General features: G+C 28.3%; 2 protein-coding genes and 1 long non-coding RNA gene across 3 annotated transcripts; all 3 read right to left on the reverse strand.

Annotated features, from left to right (window-relative positions):
- Positions 1-4,440: 4,440 nt before the first annotated feature.
- LOC123263947 lies at positions 4,441-13,015 on the reverse strand. The gene is made up of 12 exons (XM_044726993.1): positions 12,950-13,015; positions 10,429-10,577; positions 10,295-10,344; positions 9,098-9,209; positions 8,878-9,009; positions 7,758-7,777; positions 7,551-7,616; positions 6,333-6,547; positions 5,534-5,629; positions 5,327-5,420; positions 4,964-5,264; positions 4,441-4,472 (listed from the first exon to the last, which is right to left on the reverse strand). The coding sequence occupies exons 1-11, from the start codon at positions 13,013-13,015 to the stop codon at positions 5,146-5,148; spliced, it is 1,119 nt and encodes a 372-aa protein (XP_044582928.1). The 3' UTR covers positions 4,441-4,472; positions 4,964-5,145.
- A 479-nt stretch (positions 13,016-13,494) lies between these two features.
- Positions 13,495-16,728, reverse strand: LOC123264108. The gene is made up of 3 exons (XR_006509274.1): positions 16,467-16,728; positions 16,073-16,168; positions 13,495-13,591 (listed from the first exon to the last, which is right to left on the reverse strand). It is a non-coding gene; the product is annotated as an uncharacterized LOC123264108 (long non-coding RNA).
- Positions 16,729-18,515: 1,787 nt separating this feature from the next.
- LOC123263949 (histone H1B-like) lies at positions 18,516-18,932 on the reverse strand. Its single transcript, XM_044726994.1, has one exon. The coding sequence runs from the start codon at positions 18,930-18,932 to the stop codon at positions 18,516-18,518; it is 417 nt and encodes a 138-aa protein (XP_044582929.1).
- Between the last annotated feature and the right edge of the window lie 453 nt (positions 18,933-19,385).

Genomic DNA, 19,385 nt, shown 5'->3' on the forward strand with positions numbered 1-19,385 from the left:
ATTTAATTACTTTATTTTGTTGGGTCATCAAATAATTAAAAAAATAATTACACTTAGTAATGAGAATAGGATTTAATTAGTTTTTGATCACTCATTTTTATCTTTTATTTTTAGATTTATTAACCTATCTGACCGATAAATGCAAGCTATATTACAAAAAAAGCTGTTTTATTATTGATTTTAAATGAAATTTATGGATATAGTTTTTAAATTCTCTGTAAGATGGCGTTGCAAAGCGGATATAATACTACGTCACTGCTGCGCGAAAATTTTAATTTCAAAAAAAAAATTTTTTTAATTTAAAGGTTAATTTCGACTAATAAATAACAAATATTTTTTTTCAATAACTTTAATTAAATTTTTAAAAAACAATTTAATTAAACACATAACATATTACTTATTTATTGATAAACAAATAAGAAACATCTCAGTTACTTAGATATTTTAATTAAAAAATATGATAGTCTATTTAAGGAGATTCATGCAAAGTAGTCAAATTTTTAAAACTTCCTAAAAATTTGTAAATTCAATCTACGTAGCCTAATAATTAATAAAAAAATTAAAAAAAAAAGTTTCCAAGATATTTAATTAAATAATTAGGTTTGAAAATTGTAATTTTTACATGTGAATGGAGATTCCACCAGCCGTCCCTAGCGGTATTTGGTTAAGAATTTAATGCAATGAACGATTTAAAAAAAATTTTATTTTCGTTGAATTTGATTGAAAAATAATAAGCTAAAGATTAAAACAATAAAAAAGTAGCTTTCCGAACATATTACGGAGATATTTTATATTTTTTATGAAAAATCACTCGGAACTTGCGTTCTCTAAATTTGGTAGAAATTTTTTATCTCTTATGTAGAGATCACCTCAAAATGGATTTCAATAAAGTCTACTTCCGATAGGAATTGCGGAGGTGGGTGTTAAAATCTAAAATTTTCATTTCCAAACTGTAACTTCTACAGACTCCAAATTCGGTGAGAATCTTCGTGTATGATGTCTATTTCAGTTAAGGGATTGCGGGGGCATTAATAATGAAAATTTCCCGTTTGTAAAATATAGTTCTCATAGACTCCAAATTTGGTAAAAATCTTCTACATGTGGTGTAGAAATAATCTAAGAGCGGATTTAACGACGAATCACCCCCAATAAGGATTGCGAGGGTGGGTGTCGACAAAAAAAAATCTTAATTTCCAAAATATAGCTTCTAAAAGCTGTAAATTTGGTAAGAATCTTTTATTTGTCATGTAGAGATCATCTCAAAACGGATTTCAATAAATTCTATTTCCAACAGGGATTGCGGGGCTGGGTGTTAGAATTTCAAATTTCCATTTTCAAACTGTAACTTTTACAAACTCGAAATTAGGTCGGAATCTTTCATTTGTCATGAGGAAATCATCTCAAAACGGATTCCGAAAAATTCTACTTCCGATAGGGATTGCGGGGGCGTTAACAATGAAAATTTCTCATTTCCAATCGATAGTTTTTATAGACTCAAAGTTTTGTTGGAATCTTTTATTTATAATGTAAAAATCATCTCGAATAGGATCTTACGAAGTTCCTCCCCCACATAGGAGTGCGGGAATGATAATTGTCAAAAAATTCATATTCTTTAAATACAGTTCCTACAAATATAAAATTTGATTGAATCTCAAGAGAAACAGACAAATACCGGGATGGCCTCCAAGGTCAACGGATTTAAATATTTTTCTTACTTAATAGTGATATTTTCTTACAACAATCGTCTCTTTGGCAGCGGCAAAAAAGTCATTGTAACGTTTCCAAAATTTAACATTACATATAGCTATTCAGTCAACGGACTAAGAATTTAACATACATTTTATTTTTGCTGATCACATAATCGATGAATTGTTCTCATTACGGGATTGCAAAAAATGTAACAGATTAAAAGCATTGCATTTTCTAAACACATGAGATATAGAAAAGAAATTTGAGATATAGAAAATATGAAAAATAATAAATAAAAATGAAACATAAAATTTAATTTATTTCCTGTTCAATTCGCCCAGCGAAGCGGGCGGGAAACCGCTAGTATTGTTATATATAATTATATATGATTAGATATGATTATATTTGGCCATTTTTCATATATAATCATATATAACCAATTTATATATAATTATATATAAATATTTTTTCTCGGGTATATTATTATTTTTTTTTACATGAGTAATATAAAAATGCAGCGGCTATTTTATCTTCACTTTAAGTTTATCAAATTTTATTGGCTTGTGTTTCCACGTCTGTCTTAGCGTAGCGCGCGCAGAAATTATTCCTAAAAACATAAAAATTCACTTTTTAATTATGATTAAATTCCAAACTTGACCTGATAACAAATCAAAAATTCGAAATTATTACATACTTAAAATAATTAGAATATTCCCGAGTGACACACGACGGCCATAGTGTCATAAGATTAAGATTATCCGATTGAACATTAATTGTAAAGTTGCGGCATTCTTTCCTCATATCTTCATTGAAATGATCAGTACCTAATCTTAATAAAAAATTAATCATCAATTATCATAATATGTTTTACATTTAAACTTCTTAAAGAAGTCCTTTCGCTCCAATTGAGTCACAACAACTTTAGTAGTCAATATTCGATAAATTAAAATAAAAAACCCATAAAAATTGCTAAAATTAAAAAAATAAATAGTATATGAGGCATTAATCGTTGAAATTTTAAAAATTAAAAAAAGAAAATAGTTAAATACAAAAATTAATTTGACTGTTGTAAATCAGATGTTAGTAACCTGTCCGTGATTTGGCAATGCTTTATTTCGGTTGTTTATATTTTTATTTCCACAATATAACCTTAACCATGTTTAACTTTTTGCAGTCAGTGTAAATAAATAAATTAATTAAAAATGTTTAGTCACAAAACCATAACATTCTAATGTCTCATGGCAGGAATGCTAGTATTTTTTAATTATTGTTTTATTTTTCAATTATGAAATATGAAAATTTGTTAACAATAAATTAACTAATAAGTATATATGAAAAACTTAAGCGCGTTAAAGTTTAGTTTGAATTTATTGAATGGTTTGAAGCTCGCGCGCTACACAACGTTGCCAAATGTTCTGACGCCATTTAAATGTAGGTTACTTAAAAATTTTCTGTTATTTTATAATTATAATTTCTCCATAAATTCCACGGCAACCTATATATTTTATTGCAAAAAATCAAACCTGAATATTTCGAAAGATTTATTTTGAGTTTTTTTTTACCTCATCTAATCGGTGGTTAATGCCATAATTCGAGAAAGTTGTTAAGGTCTGATTTTCTCGTAAGACTCGGAAAAAATACTAACATTTTTAGAAATTTTTTTTTCAAAAATTTCCACGGTGAAGAATAAATTAAACTTCACTAGTAGATACATAAGGATTTTAACTATTAGATAAAAATTAATTGTATGCATAATCTAATATTTTTTATTTAACATTGATGGCGAAAGGACCTCCTTAAGCTTAATTAAAAGACTTACATCGAAAACATCTGAGACACAAAAATACCATGTCCTGCTTGACAGTCAACATGAAGTGCGATTATCATCATCGCTTCGTCGCTTCTTTCACAGATTTTGCGTTCGTTGAGAATAACTAAAAAATTAACAAAAGTTGATTTTATCGATTCATTTTTCAGCTATTGAACAAAATTTTGTCATACTTACTTGCTTGGGTCACTTTTACGGGGTTATCGTTCAGCAAAATAAGTCTCCTAAGAAAGAAAAGCATAATTAGTGATATATTATCCAAAGATTCAATGTAGAAAATTAGTCAAATACTTACTCAGTCATAACTGAGACCAATTGGTAGTTACTCACGCCCAATTGCGTTTTTTCTCGTTCGATAAACGTTTTGAGGCTGTTAATTTCGGAAGAGGTCATATATTCGCTGTGAGGATTGCCGATTTTGGACTGCAAGTAGGCAAAAAAGTGATTTTTTGAAAAGAAATTGGTAATAAGTGGGCGTGGCTTGAGGCAGTTGCTAAGGAAACTTTAAAAGGGGCGTTACTTCTTACTTAGTTGCTATAGAAACGTTTTAAAAGGCGTGGCTTGATCTAGTTGCTATGGTAACCTTCAATGGGGTGTAACTTAATCTGGTTGTATGAAAAAACCTTCTACAAGGGCATAATTTATATCCAGTTGCTAAGAAAACCTATAAACGGGCGTGGTTTAATTAGGTTACTATAAAATACTTCAAAGAGGGCTGGATTTCAGTTTAATTGATAAGTAACTCTTAAAAGAAATATAACTCAACCTATTAGCTAGAAAATATATCCAGGAATATTTATAAAGGGGCGTGGTCAGTGTTTAGTTGCTATAGAAACCTAAAAAGGGGCGTAACCTATATTATTTACTAAAAAGTATCAAAAGGGGTGTCTTTTTGGTTCAGTTGCTACGGAAACCTTTATAAGGGCGTGGTTTAGTTCAGTTGCTAGGTAGATTGCTGTGATAGCATTGAAAAGGGGCGTGACTAAGTCCTGGTTGCTATAGAAACTACAAAAGGAGCGTAACCTGGCTTATTTACAAGAAACTAATAAAAGGGGCGTGTTTTTGTTCAGTTGCTAAGGAATTTTTAGAGGGGCGTGGTTTAGAATAGTTGCTATGGTGACCTTTAAAATGGGTGTGGCTTAGTTCAGTTGCTAGGTAGGTCGCTGCGGTATTATAAAAAGAGGCGTGTCAGTCCTGGTTGCTATAGAAACCTAAAAAGGGGTGTAACCTGGCTTATTTACACGAAAATCATAAACGGGGCGTGTTTTTGTTCTGTTGCTAAGGAAACTTTTAGAGGAGCGTGGGTTAGTTCAGTTGCTAAGTAGGTTGCTGCGATAGCATTAAAAAGGGGCGTGACTTAGTCCTGGTTACTACAGAAGCTTCAAAAGGGGCGTTACTTAAATTTGAAACAGAAAATTGTAAGTTTTACTTTAATACCTTTAACACCTTCGGAATTATAATTTTCACCATCTTAAACCCGATGCTTGGTCTTTTAAAATTGCAGTAGAGCATATCAATGTAATTGTAGTACATCAACATTTCCTTCATCATTTCAGTGGGTGTAGTGCTGCAAGTGAAATTATTCTATACAGTAAAACAAAACAATGTAAATGAAATATTGCCATTACTTACTCGGATTCTTGTAAGTCTAGCAGAACGACCATTTCTATGATGATGTTTTCTACATGTGTAGCTCCTAAATCGAATTTTTGTTTTGCTTCTACTTCATGAGGAGCATCTGGAAATGCTGGAAAATTCAAGATTGGATGGTTAAATATCTTGCTAAATAATTAGGTTGTATATTAGTACCTTGATAGGCATCCAAGAGCTTGATAAAGATGTACCGGGACTTATCCACAGAATCCGGCAGGTGTCTCAGGACGTAGTGGCCAATGTTGCCATCCTTAACACAAAAAAGTTATTTTAATTTGAGCGTCAATGCAGCACAAAGAGGCCTTATTTAGAGGTTTCCAAAGAAAATTTAAGATTTTTTATGATCAAAAAAGGATACTTTACCAAGCTGAAGTCTGTTGGCTTCCTGAATGAGTAGACAAGTGCTGCCATTTTCGATTGATCACGATAAAGAGTGAAGTATCCAAGATTTGGAGCAAACTAGAAGGATATGACAATTTTTGGTGCACAGAAAAAAAGGTTCACTTGAGACAAGAAAATATTTTTCTTCCGAATTATTTTCTTGAGCGAAAAGAAAATTTTTTTTTGACACAAGAAATTTCACTTATTCCAACAGAATTAATTCTCTTGCTTTAAGAAATACGTATCTTGATCCAAGAAAATTTATTTAAGTCAAGAAAATCTTGCTGTTTTGAGAAAATTCAGCCTCGAGCTCCAAAAAATTTAGTTCTTGATAGAAGTTAATTTTCTTGTCTTGAGAAAATTTCTCTCTTGTTCCAAAAAATTAAATATAAAGATAGAAGTTAATTTTCATTAATATTTTTATTGATTAACATGTCAAATGGCAAGATCAAATAATATTTCATCATTTTTTTCCATTCAATATGTATAATTGAACGGTAAAATAATATAAAATGGGTATCAAATATTCTTGAGAAAAATTTTCTCAAGGTGAGAAAATATAACAATTTATGTATCAAGTATTTATGATAAGAAAAAATGACTTCCACCAAGAATAGAATTAAAAAAAAAATTTTTACTTCGGCCAACACAACTTTGGTCTTTCTTCAGACGCCCGACAAATTTTCTTGAGCCAAGAATTTTGTTCTCAAAAAACTTTTCTTTCTGTGTGGAGTTTTTGGATTAATCATGAGATTGGAGGATTGAAGGGTTTGATACTTACTTGAAAAATGGTGGAGTAGCTAAATTCATAAGCTTCACAGTTCTCGTCCGTTTTGTTGGTAAAAAATACCACTGGAGTAGAAAAATCAGCCAACAGTCCGTTGGATTCTTTCAAGTCCAAGGTCTCAAGCACTTCCTCGTCGGATACGATGGACACTTTAAGGTTTCTTGCTTCGTGATCTTCAAAATGAAGATTTACAAACTTGCAATCGTCAACTGTCGAACACAGAAGCGTGTTATTACGATAAAATGTTTTTCAATAAATGCCATATCAAAAAAATCCATATGGGAAACAAGCCTGGATTCCCACATGGCATTTTTGGATAGATTCCCATATGGTTTCCTATATAGGAATCCAGGATAGGATCCTACATAGATTCCCATATTAATCAGGCGAAAAAAAATTTATTTAAAAAATTAAACATAATTATGAAGTAATTGCTATTATTTAGTTAATAATTGAAATTAATTCTGAAAAACGGATTTTGTAATTTTATCTAATGAAAAAACTGCTGGCGTCTGATGGATTTGAACCCAGTACCTCATGGTTGACAGTCTTCTACGCTACTCACTGGCCTAAGTCACGTTCTTACAACGTCTATGTTTATTCCACTTATATAAATTCACTATAGGAATCCATACTTCCGATGTGGATTTCCCATACAGGAATCCATGAACCCACAGGTTCTTATGTGGATTCCTATAAAAATTCACATTTCCTATGTGGATTTCCCAAGTAGGAATCCATGTATCCACAGGTTCCTATAGGAATCCATACTTCCTATGTGGATTCCTATGGGTTCCTATACGAATCCATACTTTCCTATGTGGATTCCCATATAAACTCATGTAGATTTTTTTGATAAGGATATAATAGGTAACATGTGAGCTTAATTAAATTATTTTTCAGACAAAATGAAGGAAAAATATTTAAGTTATTTATTTCTCGAGGTTAACTTTTAAATTAACAAATTTATTTTTTTTCTTAATTCAAATTTTCGCGCGGCAGTGACGTAGTATTATATTCGCTTTGCAACGCCATCTTACAGAGAATTTTAAAACTATATCTAAAATTATGGTGTAACTATTAGAATATTCTGTATGATCAAATAAATAATTCTTTTACTTGTATTTTTATTTTTAGTAACTAAAAATTAATACAAATCTTCTGTTATATTGATTAAAAATTATTGTTATAAATAAATTTTAAAGAACTTACTGTAAAATGTGTGTGTTGATTTGAATTTTATCAATTTATGAGCTTCATCTTCACACGATAATTCTCCTTTTATTTTTTTATTAAATAAATCAATAATACAAAAAAAAATAATTATATTTTTAAGCACCTTCATTTCTGTAAAAATAAACTTCTCTTAAAAGAAATTAATAAAAATTTTTTAACTTGATACAAAACCTTTGGAATTACTTCGATGATTGCAACAGTTGCTAATAACAAAAACTATTTTTGATCGCTCGAAAAACAAAGCTATAAAAATATTTTTTAATTATTGAGTAACACTTAATAGACTAAGACACTATCATTAGTTCCATAATTACTTAATTGGTAATGATTAATGATACAAAAAATAAAAAGAAAAAAATCTATATTATTGAACAAATTTAATTACTGTATTTTCAAAAAAAAATATTTAATAATTTTTTTTGTATTATTTAATATGTATAATATTTGTGATTTAAAATTAATATCTGTTAAAATATAAACAGGCCTCGTTGCTGAAAAAAAAAAAAAATTTTATTGTAGATAATTAATAACTTAAAAAATAATATTTTGATATATATACACAGAAAGAAAAATTTCTTGACTGGAGAACAAAATTCTTGGCTCCAGAAAATTTGTCGGGTGTCTGAAGGAAGACCAAAGTTGTGTTGGCCGCCGAAGTTAAAATTTTTCTTTAAATTCTATTCTTGGTGCAAGTCATTTTTTCTTATTATCATAAATACTTGATACAATAAATTTTTATATTTGATAAGGATTTTGAGATACTTTAGGGAAGCAGCGCCACCTACTTCAGCTGAGAAAAAAATTTTCTCACCTTGAGAAAATTTTTCTCGAGAATATTTGATACCCATTTTATATTATTTTACCGTGCAATTATACATATTGAATGAAAAAACATGATGAAATATTATTTGATCTTGACATGTTAATCAATAAAAATATTAATGAAAATTAACTTCTATTTTTATATTTAATTTTTTGGAGCAAGAGAGAAATTTTCTCAAGACAAGAAAATTAACTTCTATCAAGAACTAAATTTTTTGGAGCTCGAAGCTGAATTTTCTCAAAACAGCAAGATTTTCTTGACTTAAATAAATTTTCTTGGACCAAGATACGTATTTCTTAAAGCAAGAGAATTAATTCTGTTGGAATAAGTGAAATTTCTTGTGTCAAAAAAAAAATTTTTTTTCGCTCAAGAAAATAATTAGGAAGAAAAATATTTTCTTGGCTCAAGTGAACCTTTTTTTCTGTGTATGTATGAATATATGATATATAATTTTAATGAAATTATATAATTGTATTTTACTTGAGGTATCCAGCGTATTCCTTGATAATGCAAGTAGGCCAGTAAGGCGGATTAAAATTTTTATCTATGTTGTAGACAGGAACATTCGGACAATCTTGTACGATAGAGTGTCCAAAAGTCCAGGAAGTAAATCTGTTACATAATATATTAATTAAATAATTGTTTTTAAATAATAATAATAATAATAATAATAATAACAATAATAAATATAACAACTTACAGATAAAAAAAATGAGACAGAAGGATACCATGGCCGCTTTGGAAATCTACATGACATGAAGCAATAATAGTTGGCCCGTCGTCATCACAAATTCTGTGAGGACTTACCATTTCTGTTGACAAAAATCACATGGAAAATATTAAATTATAATAATTATAAGAGTTATTTAATTTCAAAATTTAAGTATTATTTAATTTAATTTAATTAAATATTTAATTTCAAAATTTACCCTCACGGTTTTGAGAATGCCGTAAAGATTCGGTATTTATACGATATAAATGCTGTATTTTTATTACCGTAATACTTCAGTTATTTTAGCCAGTTTTTTTGCCGAATTATTACGAAAAAATTACGAAATAAATTCAGAATATTTACGGCAATACAATAGAAAAATTACGGTATATTAACAGCATTTAAATCGTAAATGTACCGCATATTTACTGTATATCTGCGGCACTATTGCAGCAAAAAACCGGAAAAGAAGATTCCTACTTTCTATTACCGGTAAAATACCAAAAATATGCTGCTTTACTACTATTTTTCAATAGCTTAAAATTTTGTTTTATAATATTATAAATTATCATGAATAATTTTTAAGAAGTTAATAAATTAATTTCTCTATTATTATTATTATTATCATTTTTTTTAGTCCAGATCGGGATTCGAACCCGGATCATTTAGTTACGCGCCGAAGGCTCTACCAGATGAGCTATCAGAGACACTATCCGTAACTATTTACTCAGTCACCTAATAAGACCCACCAAGTAATAAACACCACCGTCCATCTTAGGGTAGAAAGCATTATATCTTTAATTATATCAGTATAAACGCGGAAAAATTGCAGTATATCTTCAGTATTTTTACCGTAGAAATACGATTTTATTATTGTTAAATTATAGTAATATTATAGTTAATACATAGATTTTTTACGGTAAAAGTTCTAGAGTTTTACGGTAATTTTATCGCATTATTTCTGAACTTTGCAGCAAAAGTACGGTAGAAATGCTGTATAACTATAGTAAAAAAACTGGCCAAAATAACCACAGAAATACCGCATTATTTCAGAATTATAACGGTAGATTTATGATAAACGCATTAATACCGAAAATTTATGGTATTTCAAAAATCGCGAGGGTCAATTATTATTTAATTTAATTTAATTAAATATTAAATTTCAAAAAAATTAATACTTATTACCGATTTTAGAAACTTTCGGGTCAGTTACTGAAGGTGTAAAGATTTCCCGTCTGTAAATATTAAACAATCTTTATTTGATTAATCCTTAATTTATGAATATAAATAATAAAAATTAAAGATATTTATAAATTCACTCTGTCATAATATTAACAATATCATGATTATTGATGTGCAAATACTCTTTGTGATTATACACCCAAACTGCCGATTCACTGAGCTGTGGGTAGTAAATTTTCGTCGAGTTAGGACTGATACTTCCCATCATAGGACTCGGGTTATGACTCTAAAAAAAAATTATTAATATTATTAAAACTAGCAACCTTGCAGTCACTATGTGACTGCCGTGACTTGTGAACTATAAATAAATAAAATTTTGCTTTATTAAATAATGACTTTTGTTAAATTGCACTGTACTTTCTCAAATATTGACGTTTTTAAAGATATAAGCTCATCCCGATGTTACACTCACCAAGAGCTTTCATTTGAGTACCCACATGCATTTTTGATATATTTTTCATATGTATATCAGGGTGGCGCAAAAAAACCGACTATTTTTTTTTTTTAAGTCTCTAGTGAAAAAATGTTAGTTTTTGATGTTTTAAAAGCCCTCACCAAAGGACGGCTTAAGAAAAAATTTTTAAGAGGTCAATCCAAATTTTTTAAAATTTCAAAAATCGTCAAAAATCGAATTTTTTTTTTTTTTAATTTTTTTTCTCGTTACGGTATAATTTTATAGACAAAAAAAAAAAAAAACAAGTTTCTGAAAGTTTCAGTTCAAAATTTAAATTTTGAAAGGTCGCTCATAATTTTTTTTTTTTCTTCAATTAGTCATATCGTCGACTTCAAGTGTTGGGAGTGGTACGTTGGGGTCTTTTTGGTTTGAAAAAATCTTAACCTACGCGGCAAGGTCAAATCTCAACCAAGCTGGTTTCTAAGACCAACTTGGGATTCGAACCCACGCCTGGCAGTTGATTAAATAAAATTATTAAATTAAAAAAAAATTATATTTTCTATGTTGTGCTTGATTTTTAGTTCATCTCGTGATGTATTTTTATCGATTATTGTACTAAATAAAAAAAAAAATGCATGGAATTTTAATTTGAATAGTATAAGGTATAATAGTATAATTTGAATAGTAAAAGGTCGCTCGAAAAAATCTAAACTAATGCACTAATAAATTGAAAAAAATTATGAGCGACCTTTCAAAATTCAAATTTTGAACTGAAATTTTCAGAAACTTATTTTTTTTTAGTCTATAAAATTATACCGTAACGAGAAAAAAAATTCGATTTTTGACGATTTTTGAAATTTGAAAAAAATTTGGAGCGACATCTTAAAAATTTTTTTTTTAAGCTGTCCTTTGGAGAGAACTCTTAAAACATCAAAAACTAACATTTTTTCACTCGAGACTCAAAAAAAAAATTGTCGGTTTTTTTGCGCCACCCTAATATACATATATGTAATATATATAAATAAATAAAATATATGAAAAATTGATGTGGGTATTCAAATGAAAGGTCTCGATGAGTGTAATATCGAGGTGAGCTTATTTCTTTAAAAATGTCAATAGTTCACAAGATACAAAGTCATTTCTTAATTATGTATCTAGAGATAGAGCAATTTCGAATGCAGCCTAAATAGTTATCATAATAAATTGACTATCGGTGAGAATGATGTAAAACTTTAAAAAGGCACAAATTCAAATCAAGACCTTTGCAATTACACTAAATTTCATTAAAAAAAAAAAAAAAAGCGATTTTATCATATGACTTTCCTGGACACAAAATTATTCTTATTCTCTTAACAATAAAGATTAACCTTAAACTAAATTGTAGTATATCTTACCAGTGGAGTTTATTTTCTCAATGAATTTATAGTTACCCATAATTTCAGTTTCGAAAAGTATGCTGTGGTATATCCCAAACAAATAAAATGTAACATAGTTAAATTAATTAGTGTCCAAACTAAAAATTAACACGTGCGCTACTAAAATTTTTCAATAGATTACCATGAAAATTTATTTATTTTTGTTTTAACTAAATTTTATCCGGAGCAAAATGAAATTTTTCAAGATCATAGAATGTATTTATTGATTGCGGTGATTTTGTTTGTTCTTTTATTAACTTTCTGTGTTTGTCAACATAATTGAGAGTCTTTTGATCGAGAATGTAAAGTTACAACAATATTTTGTTATAAAGTTAGATTATAAATAATATTTAATGCTGAGGGTCACCGATCCAGCTACTAACCATTTAAAATGCTACTTAACCAAGAAGAATCGGTATTTGGCTTTAACTTCGGTCTGTTTGCTCGAGGACATACTATACTAACTTACAACGGTCTTATAGACAAAACTAATAGGACCGAGTACTGTGTAATAAGTCTTAGCTTCCTCTTACACCTTTACTATGGGACATTTTTGAATTTAATATCTACCATGGTAGTTTATAAATAACATACATCGGACTAAGTAATATATTGTTGAATTTACTATAATAATCTAGTAAAAATAATTGGCAATACTAGTAGTCTTTTCTCTTTTTGTTAGTTAAATTTTCCAGGTATATTAAATAGGATTTATAAATTAGTCCTAATACTTGTAAATTTAGTATTAAACTTTTTCGGGCATATTGAGGACAGTTTCATTATAGTTACCTCAGGTAATACAATTCCTTTGATACAAATCCGAATTGTCGGTGACGTAAAATTCGAGTATAACATGTCAAATCGGTTGTAAAACATCAGAACAAGTTTTATCAGCTCCTCTGGCGTCTTGCTGTGGAATTACAATTATAAACTCATTTATTTTTATACACAAGCGGTCATTTTGTAGACTTGCATCAAGTATTTTGATATATATATATATATATATATATATATATATATATATATATATATATTTCTTCCCTAAAATCAAGGTAATAATCAATTACTTACTTAAAGTCGCTCTGCAAATCTAGGAGAACGAGAATTTGCGCGAAGACTTGCTTAACTTGAGTACCCAGGTTAAAAATCTTTGGCGAAGGAACAGTCAAGGCCTTCCATGCTTCAGCGTCTGATATACCATAAACAAAAGTATAATTAATTTTGTTATTAAATTGTCGCTTTTACTTTTAATTTTATTAATTTTATTTATATTTATCAATATGCTTGAGTAGAAAATTTTTAATTATAATTTAATTATGTTAACTTACTATTTTCAGTGTTTTCCAGGAGCTGGACATACACGTACTGGTAGTAGCCATCGTTGGTGTTACTGGGTAGTCTTCTGAGGACATAATCGCCGATATTACCTTCCTGAAATTTTAAATTGTGTTAATTAATTATTATATTACTTTTAATTTTATGGGAATTAAACTAGCCGACATCTAAAAAATTTTAAATGCAATTTTTAATGAAAATTTTTTTTTACTTACAATTTTTATTGATTAAAAAAATCAAAAAATTGTAAAGTGTCTGCTAATTTTAGTATCCCTCGTGATTTTTGAAATACCGTAAATTTTTGGTATTAATGCGTTTACCATAAATTTACCGTTATAATTCTGAAATAATACGGTATTTCTGTGGTTATTTTGGCCAGTTTTTGTTACTATAGTTATACAGCATTTCTACCGTACTTTTGCTGCTAAGTTCAGAAATAATACGATAAAATTACCGTAAAACTCTAGAACTTTTACCGTAAAAAATCTATGTATTAATTATAATATTGCTATAATTTTACAATAATAAAATCGTACTTCTACAGTAAAAATACCGAAGATATACTGTAATTTTGCCGCGTTTATACTGATATAATTTTTTTTTTTTTTTTTTTTTTTTTTTTTTTTATAAAGAGGTACGAAAAAAGATCTTCAAAAGACACCGGTATCGTTAACTCTGCCGCCCATCTTCCGGCAGATATCGATAGTCGGTAGTGTGGAGATTTTTACCCACTAAAAAAAAACATTCCTCTTCCCCTCTCCCCTAGATGGTACGGGGAGGACTGGATTGGAACCGCGTTAGCATTACTTCAATCCAGTCGTGCTGCGTCTCACGACGCCTACTCCTGGCTACTGGTCCCTTTCTGCGATTTTGTCTTTCAGGAGGTGCTGTGCATAAACTGCAACAGCTGACCAGTTTTCCTCTTGTTAGATCATATAGGTCACCAGGCTTGAGGGGGAAATTATACTGATATAATTAAAGATATAATGCTTTCTACCCTAAGATGGACGGTGGTGTTTATTACTCGGTGGGTCTTATTAGGTGACTGAGTAAATAGTTACGGATAGTGTCTCTGATAGCTCGTCTGGTAGAGCCTTCGGCGCGTAACTAAATAATCCGGGTTCGAATCCCGGTCTGGACTAAAAAAAATGATAATAATAATAATAATAATAGAGAAACTAATTTATCAACCTCTTAAAAATTATTCATGATAATTTATAATATTATAAAAAAAAATTTTAAGCTATTGAAAAATAGTAGTAAAGCAGCATATTTTTGGTATTTTACCGGTAATAGAAAGTAGGGATCTTCTTTTCCGGTTTTTTGCTGCAATAATGCCGCAGATATACAGTAAAATGCGGTACATTTACGGTTTAAATGCTGTTAATATACCGTAATTTTCTTATTGTATTGCCGTAAATATTCTGAATTTATTTCGTAATTTTTTCGTAATAATTCGGCAAAAAAACTGGCTAGAACAACTTAAGTATTACGGTAAAAATACAGCATCTATATTGTATAAATACCGAATCTTTGCGGCATTTCCAAAACCGTAAGGGAATCGTTAATTGCATTAAATTCTTAACCAAATATACGACTAGTGGAATCTCCACACGGTAAAAAGTAAACTGTAATATTTACTCGGATTCCGGTTAATTTTTATAGTTTCAAACAGTAAAGCGGACATCGGGGTGGCAAAAATATAAATATTACAGAACTTAATGTAAAAAGTATAAAAGCCACAATTGATAATTTAATATCCCAAATGAGTGATTAATAGCTGTCACTATAGTAAATAACGACTCTTTTATCTTAAAAAATTACAGTTTCAATCAGTAAAAATTGTCATTTCAATACATAGTCGATATTATGAGGAGAAGGGAAACTCAGATGAAAGAGAAGGGGATATCACTCTGGGAGAATTTAACATTTGAAACAGTAAAAATTATACTTTTAAAATATACACTTTACCAGTCCAAGTAAGTCAATAATTATAGTTTGATTTTTAGCGTTGCGTTTAAAATTTACCATTTTACTTTGTAAATATTGACGTTGCTTGTATTAGAAATTTACTAACTTTATTTTATACTTTTTACATATAAGACCATTTTTTAGGTACGAAATGATAAATATCAAAGTTTGAATTCTTAATTATTGTACTTTAACATTTTAGACATTCACATAGCGAATATTACTGTTTGAAATAGTATTTTCTTCCATGTAAAGAGTAAATTGTAACGTTTAAATGGTAAATATTATAAAGTGAATAGTAAAATCACGATTTTACTGTTTGAAATGGTAATTTTTAGCAGTTAATCATTACTTATTATAAATCGACTGTTATTTATTACAGTTTACTTTTTTCCGTACATTCACATGTAAAAATTACAATTTTCCTAACTATTTAATTAAATATCCCGGAAACCTACTGTTTAATCATTTTTTTTATTAATCATTAGGCTAAGTAGATTTAATTTACAAATTTTCAGGAAGTTTTATAAAATTTGACTTCTTCGCGTGGATCTCCTTAATTATTAATTAATGTTGAGCATTAATAAGTAATTAGTGATTGCTTACAAGACTGAAATCCAATGGATTTTTAAATAAATACATTAAAGATGCCAACTTTGATGTATCGTGGAAAAATGTTATGTAGCCAAGATTTGGAGCGATCTGTCAAAATAAAATTAATATAATAATATTGATGTTCTTTGAGTGGCAAAAAAATTTTTTTTGGTTATGTTTTATTGAATTTGAATTGACAATTAATTTTTGACATGTTGAAATTATTTTTTTTTTTTTTATAATAATTAAATCATTTTAAAAAATTTTCATAAATAAAAATTTTTTAAAAAAATTATGAGTGCGAACCTTAAAAATTATTTTTTTTTTGGAAAAGAAAAAAAAAAATTGTCAATATTTTTTTTTAATGAGGGGTTTATGATTATTTATAAGAATATTTAAAACTTACTCCAGAAATAGTGGTCTTAGTGAAATTATGATTGGCAACTTTAACAAGTCTCCTGATAGTTTTATAAGACTGGACATGACTGAGATAAACAGGCGTTGAAAAATCTGCTAAAAATCCACTTGCTTCGTATAAATTCAGGGTTTCAATAACGTTTCTGGTTATTGACTGGATTGTGACTTTTAGATTATCTGCTTTGGTGTGCTCATCAAAGTGCAGTTCTACGATCTGGCAATCCTCGACTGATTTTTAAATAATAGTAAAATCAATAGATTTTTCTAAATTGTTATTTTTAAAATTGTCAAAAGTTTTTTTTAATATGATAAGTATTTAGGCTGCATTTGAAAATTATCGCTAGATACATAATTAAGAAATGACCTTGTATCTTGTGAACGACACTTTTTAACATATAAGCTCATCTCGATGTTACACTCATCGAGACCTTTCATTTGAGTACCCACATCAATTTTTCATATATTGTATATATTTATATATATATTATATATATTTAAATATGAAAAATATATCATAAATGCATGTGGGTACTCAAATGAAAGGTCTTGATGAGTGTAACATTGGGATGAGCTTAGATCTTTAAAAATGTCAATAATTAAAAAATTAACTTGTATCTTGTGAACTATTGACATTTTTAAAGATATAAGGTCATTTTAATGTTACGTTTATCAAGAGCTTTTATTTGAGTACCCACATAATTTTTTCATTAATTTTATATATTTATATATATGTATATATGAAAAATATATCAAAAATGCATGTGGGTACTCAAATTAAAGCTCTTGATGAGTACAACATCGGGATGAGGTTATATCTTTAAAAATGTCAATAATTAAAAAATTATCTTGAATCTTGTGAACTAGACATTTTGAAAGATATAAGCTCATTTTAATGTTACGCTCATTGAGAGCTTTCATTTGAATATCCACATCATTTTTTCATATATTTTATATATTTATATAGATGTATATTTGAAAAATATATGAAAATGCATGTGGGTACTCAAATGAAAGCTCTTGATGAGTGTAACATCAAAATGAGCTTATATGTTTAAAATTGTCAATAATTAAGAACTGACATTGCTATCTTGTCAACTATTGACATTTTTAAAGATGTAAGCCCATCCCGATGTTACTCTCATCGAGCCCTTTCATTTGAGTACCTACATCAATTTTTCATATATTTCATATTTTTATATATATTACATATATGTATATATAAAAAATATATCAAAAATGCATGTGGGTACTCAAATGAAAGCTCTTGATGAGTGCAACATCAAGATGAGCTTATATCTTTAAAAACATCAATAGTTAAAAAAATACAGTGCAATTTAACAAAAGTAATTATTTAATAAAGCCAAATATAGTTCACAAATCACGAAAGTCTCATAGTGACTGCAAGGTTGAATAATAATTCTTAATTAACATTAATATTATATACTTACAGTGATACTGATGAATTTCTTTTAATTGAATAAATCTACTGGCCAAATGTTTGCAATCATCATTTGCGTCAATCCCACTTACAATAATACTAATAATAACTATGAAAAAATACAGTAACTCAAAAAAATTATTTCTTTTCGACTCCATTAATTTAATATACTTGAGTAATTTTTATCAACTAAAAATAATTTAATTCAACTTCACAATTATAAATCATTAAAATTTATAAATAAATCACTAATGTAGGAAGTTAATTATATTTAATTACAAATTTCCCATACTTACTTTCAAATAAAAATTATTTTTAAATCCACAGCCAGACACTGAATTTTTTTTTTTTTATTTTTAATTCTAATTAATTTTATTACTAACTATTAAACTGAAGAATTTTCAATTTCCTTTTAAAGAAATAATAATAATAATTTTATTATTTGAAAATTACAATTAATTAATTTTTTATTTTTTAATATTAAAAAATAATATTTTTTTTTTAAATAAAAAAAAATAAATTATTTTTCACAAACACAAAATTTAGATTTGAAAAAAAAAAAAAAAATAATTAAAAATTAATTAATGCCATTTATTTTATTTATTTCTTCAAATTCTTCTTACCAGGCATCTTGAAGGATCCATTGGAGCCCTGACCTTTAGTCTGGACAAGAGTTCCCTCGGAGACGGCCTTCTTGAGGTACCGTCTAATCAACGGAGCAGTTTTAACAGGATCCAGTTGGTAATTCGCGTAAACATACTTCTTAATAGCTTGCAAGGACGATCCATGGCGGCGGTTGTCTAAATTCTGGATGGCTACGTTGACCATATTGGAGGTTGAAGGATGAGCCTTCAGTGTCTTCTGGACCTTGTTCGGTAGGCTCTTCTTCATCCGCGGCTTTAACTTAGCCGGCTCCTTGGACTTCGGCTTAGAGTTGGTTGATGCTCTTAAATTAGGCTTTGTTGCAATTTTTTCAATTTTGGATTTGATTCTTGATGAAGATCTTGATTCGATCATTTTTTTTTTTAAATATTTTTAAAATCTTTTAAATTAAGACGGAATTAGTTTTTTATTTTATTATTTATTTAGATTGAGGTTTTTAGAGAGATGTTTCTTTAGATGTCAATTAAGAAATTATTCATTTGTTTATGAATATTTATTTTGTTTCTTAGAAAAAAACAAAAACAAGAAAATGATTTTTTTTTTTTATTTAAATAGAATATGTTTTATTAGAGCAACCTTGCAGTCACTACGTGACTGCAGTAATTTGTGAAATATAGATAAATAAAATTTTGCGTTATCAAATAATGATTTTTGGTAAATTGCACTGTACTTTCTTAAATATTGATGTTTTTTAAAATATAAGCCCATCATGATGTTACACTAATGAAGAGCTTTCATTTGAGTACCCACATGCATTTTTGATATATTTTTCATATATACATATATATAATATATATAAATATATAA

The sequence above is a fragment of the Cotesia glomerata genome, linkage group LG4, assembly GCF_020080835.1.
Source record: "Cotesia glomerata isolate CgM1 linkage group LG4, MPM_Cglom_v2.3, whole genome shotgun sequence".
NCBI lineage: Eukaryota > Metazoa > Arthropoda > Insecta > Hymenoptera > Braconidae > Cotesia > Cotesia glomerata.

Excerpts from the sequence above, each read along its gene's own strand:
- LOC123263947 (XM_044726993.1), bottom strand. The coding sequence starts at position 13,015 with ATGTTATACTCGAATTTTACGTCACCGACAATTCGGATTTGTATCAAA. Across the intron at positions 10,345-10,428 it reads ATTGTTAATATTATGACAGA|ACGGGAAATCTTTACACCTT; the intron begins GTGAATTTATAA and ends TAATATTTACAG. Across the intron at positions 5,630-6,332 it reads GCTACTCCACCATTTTTCAA|TTTGCTCCAAATCTTGGATA; the intron begins GTAAGTATCAAA and ends ATATCCTTCTAG.
- LOC123263949 (XM_044726994.1), bottom strand. The coding sequence starts at position 18,932 with ATGATCGAATCAAGATCTTCATCAAGAATCAAATCCAAAATTGAAAAA.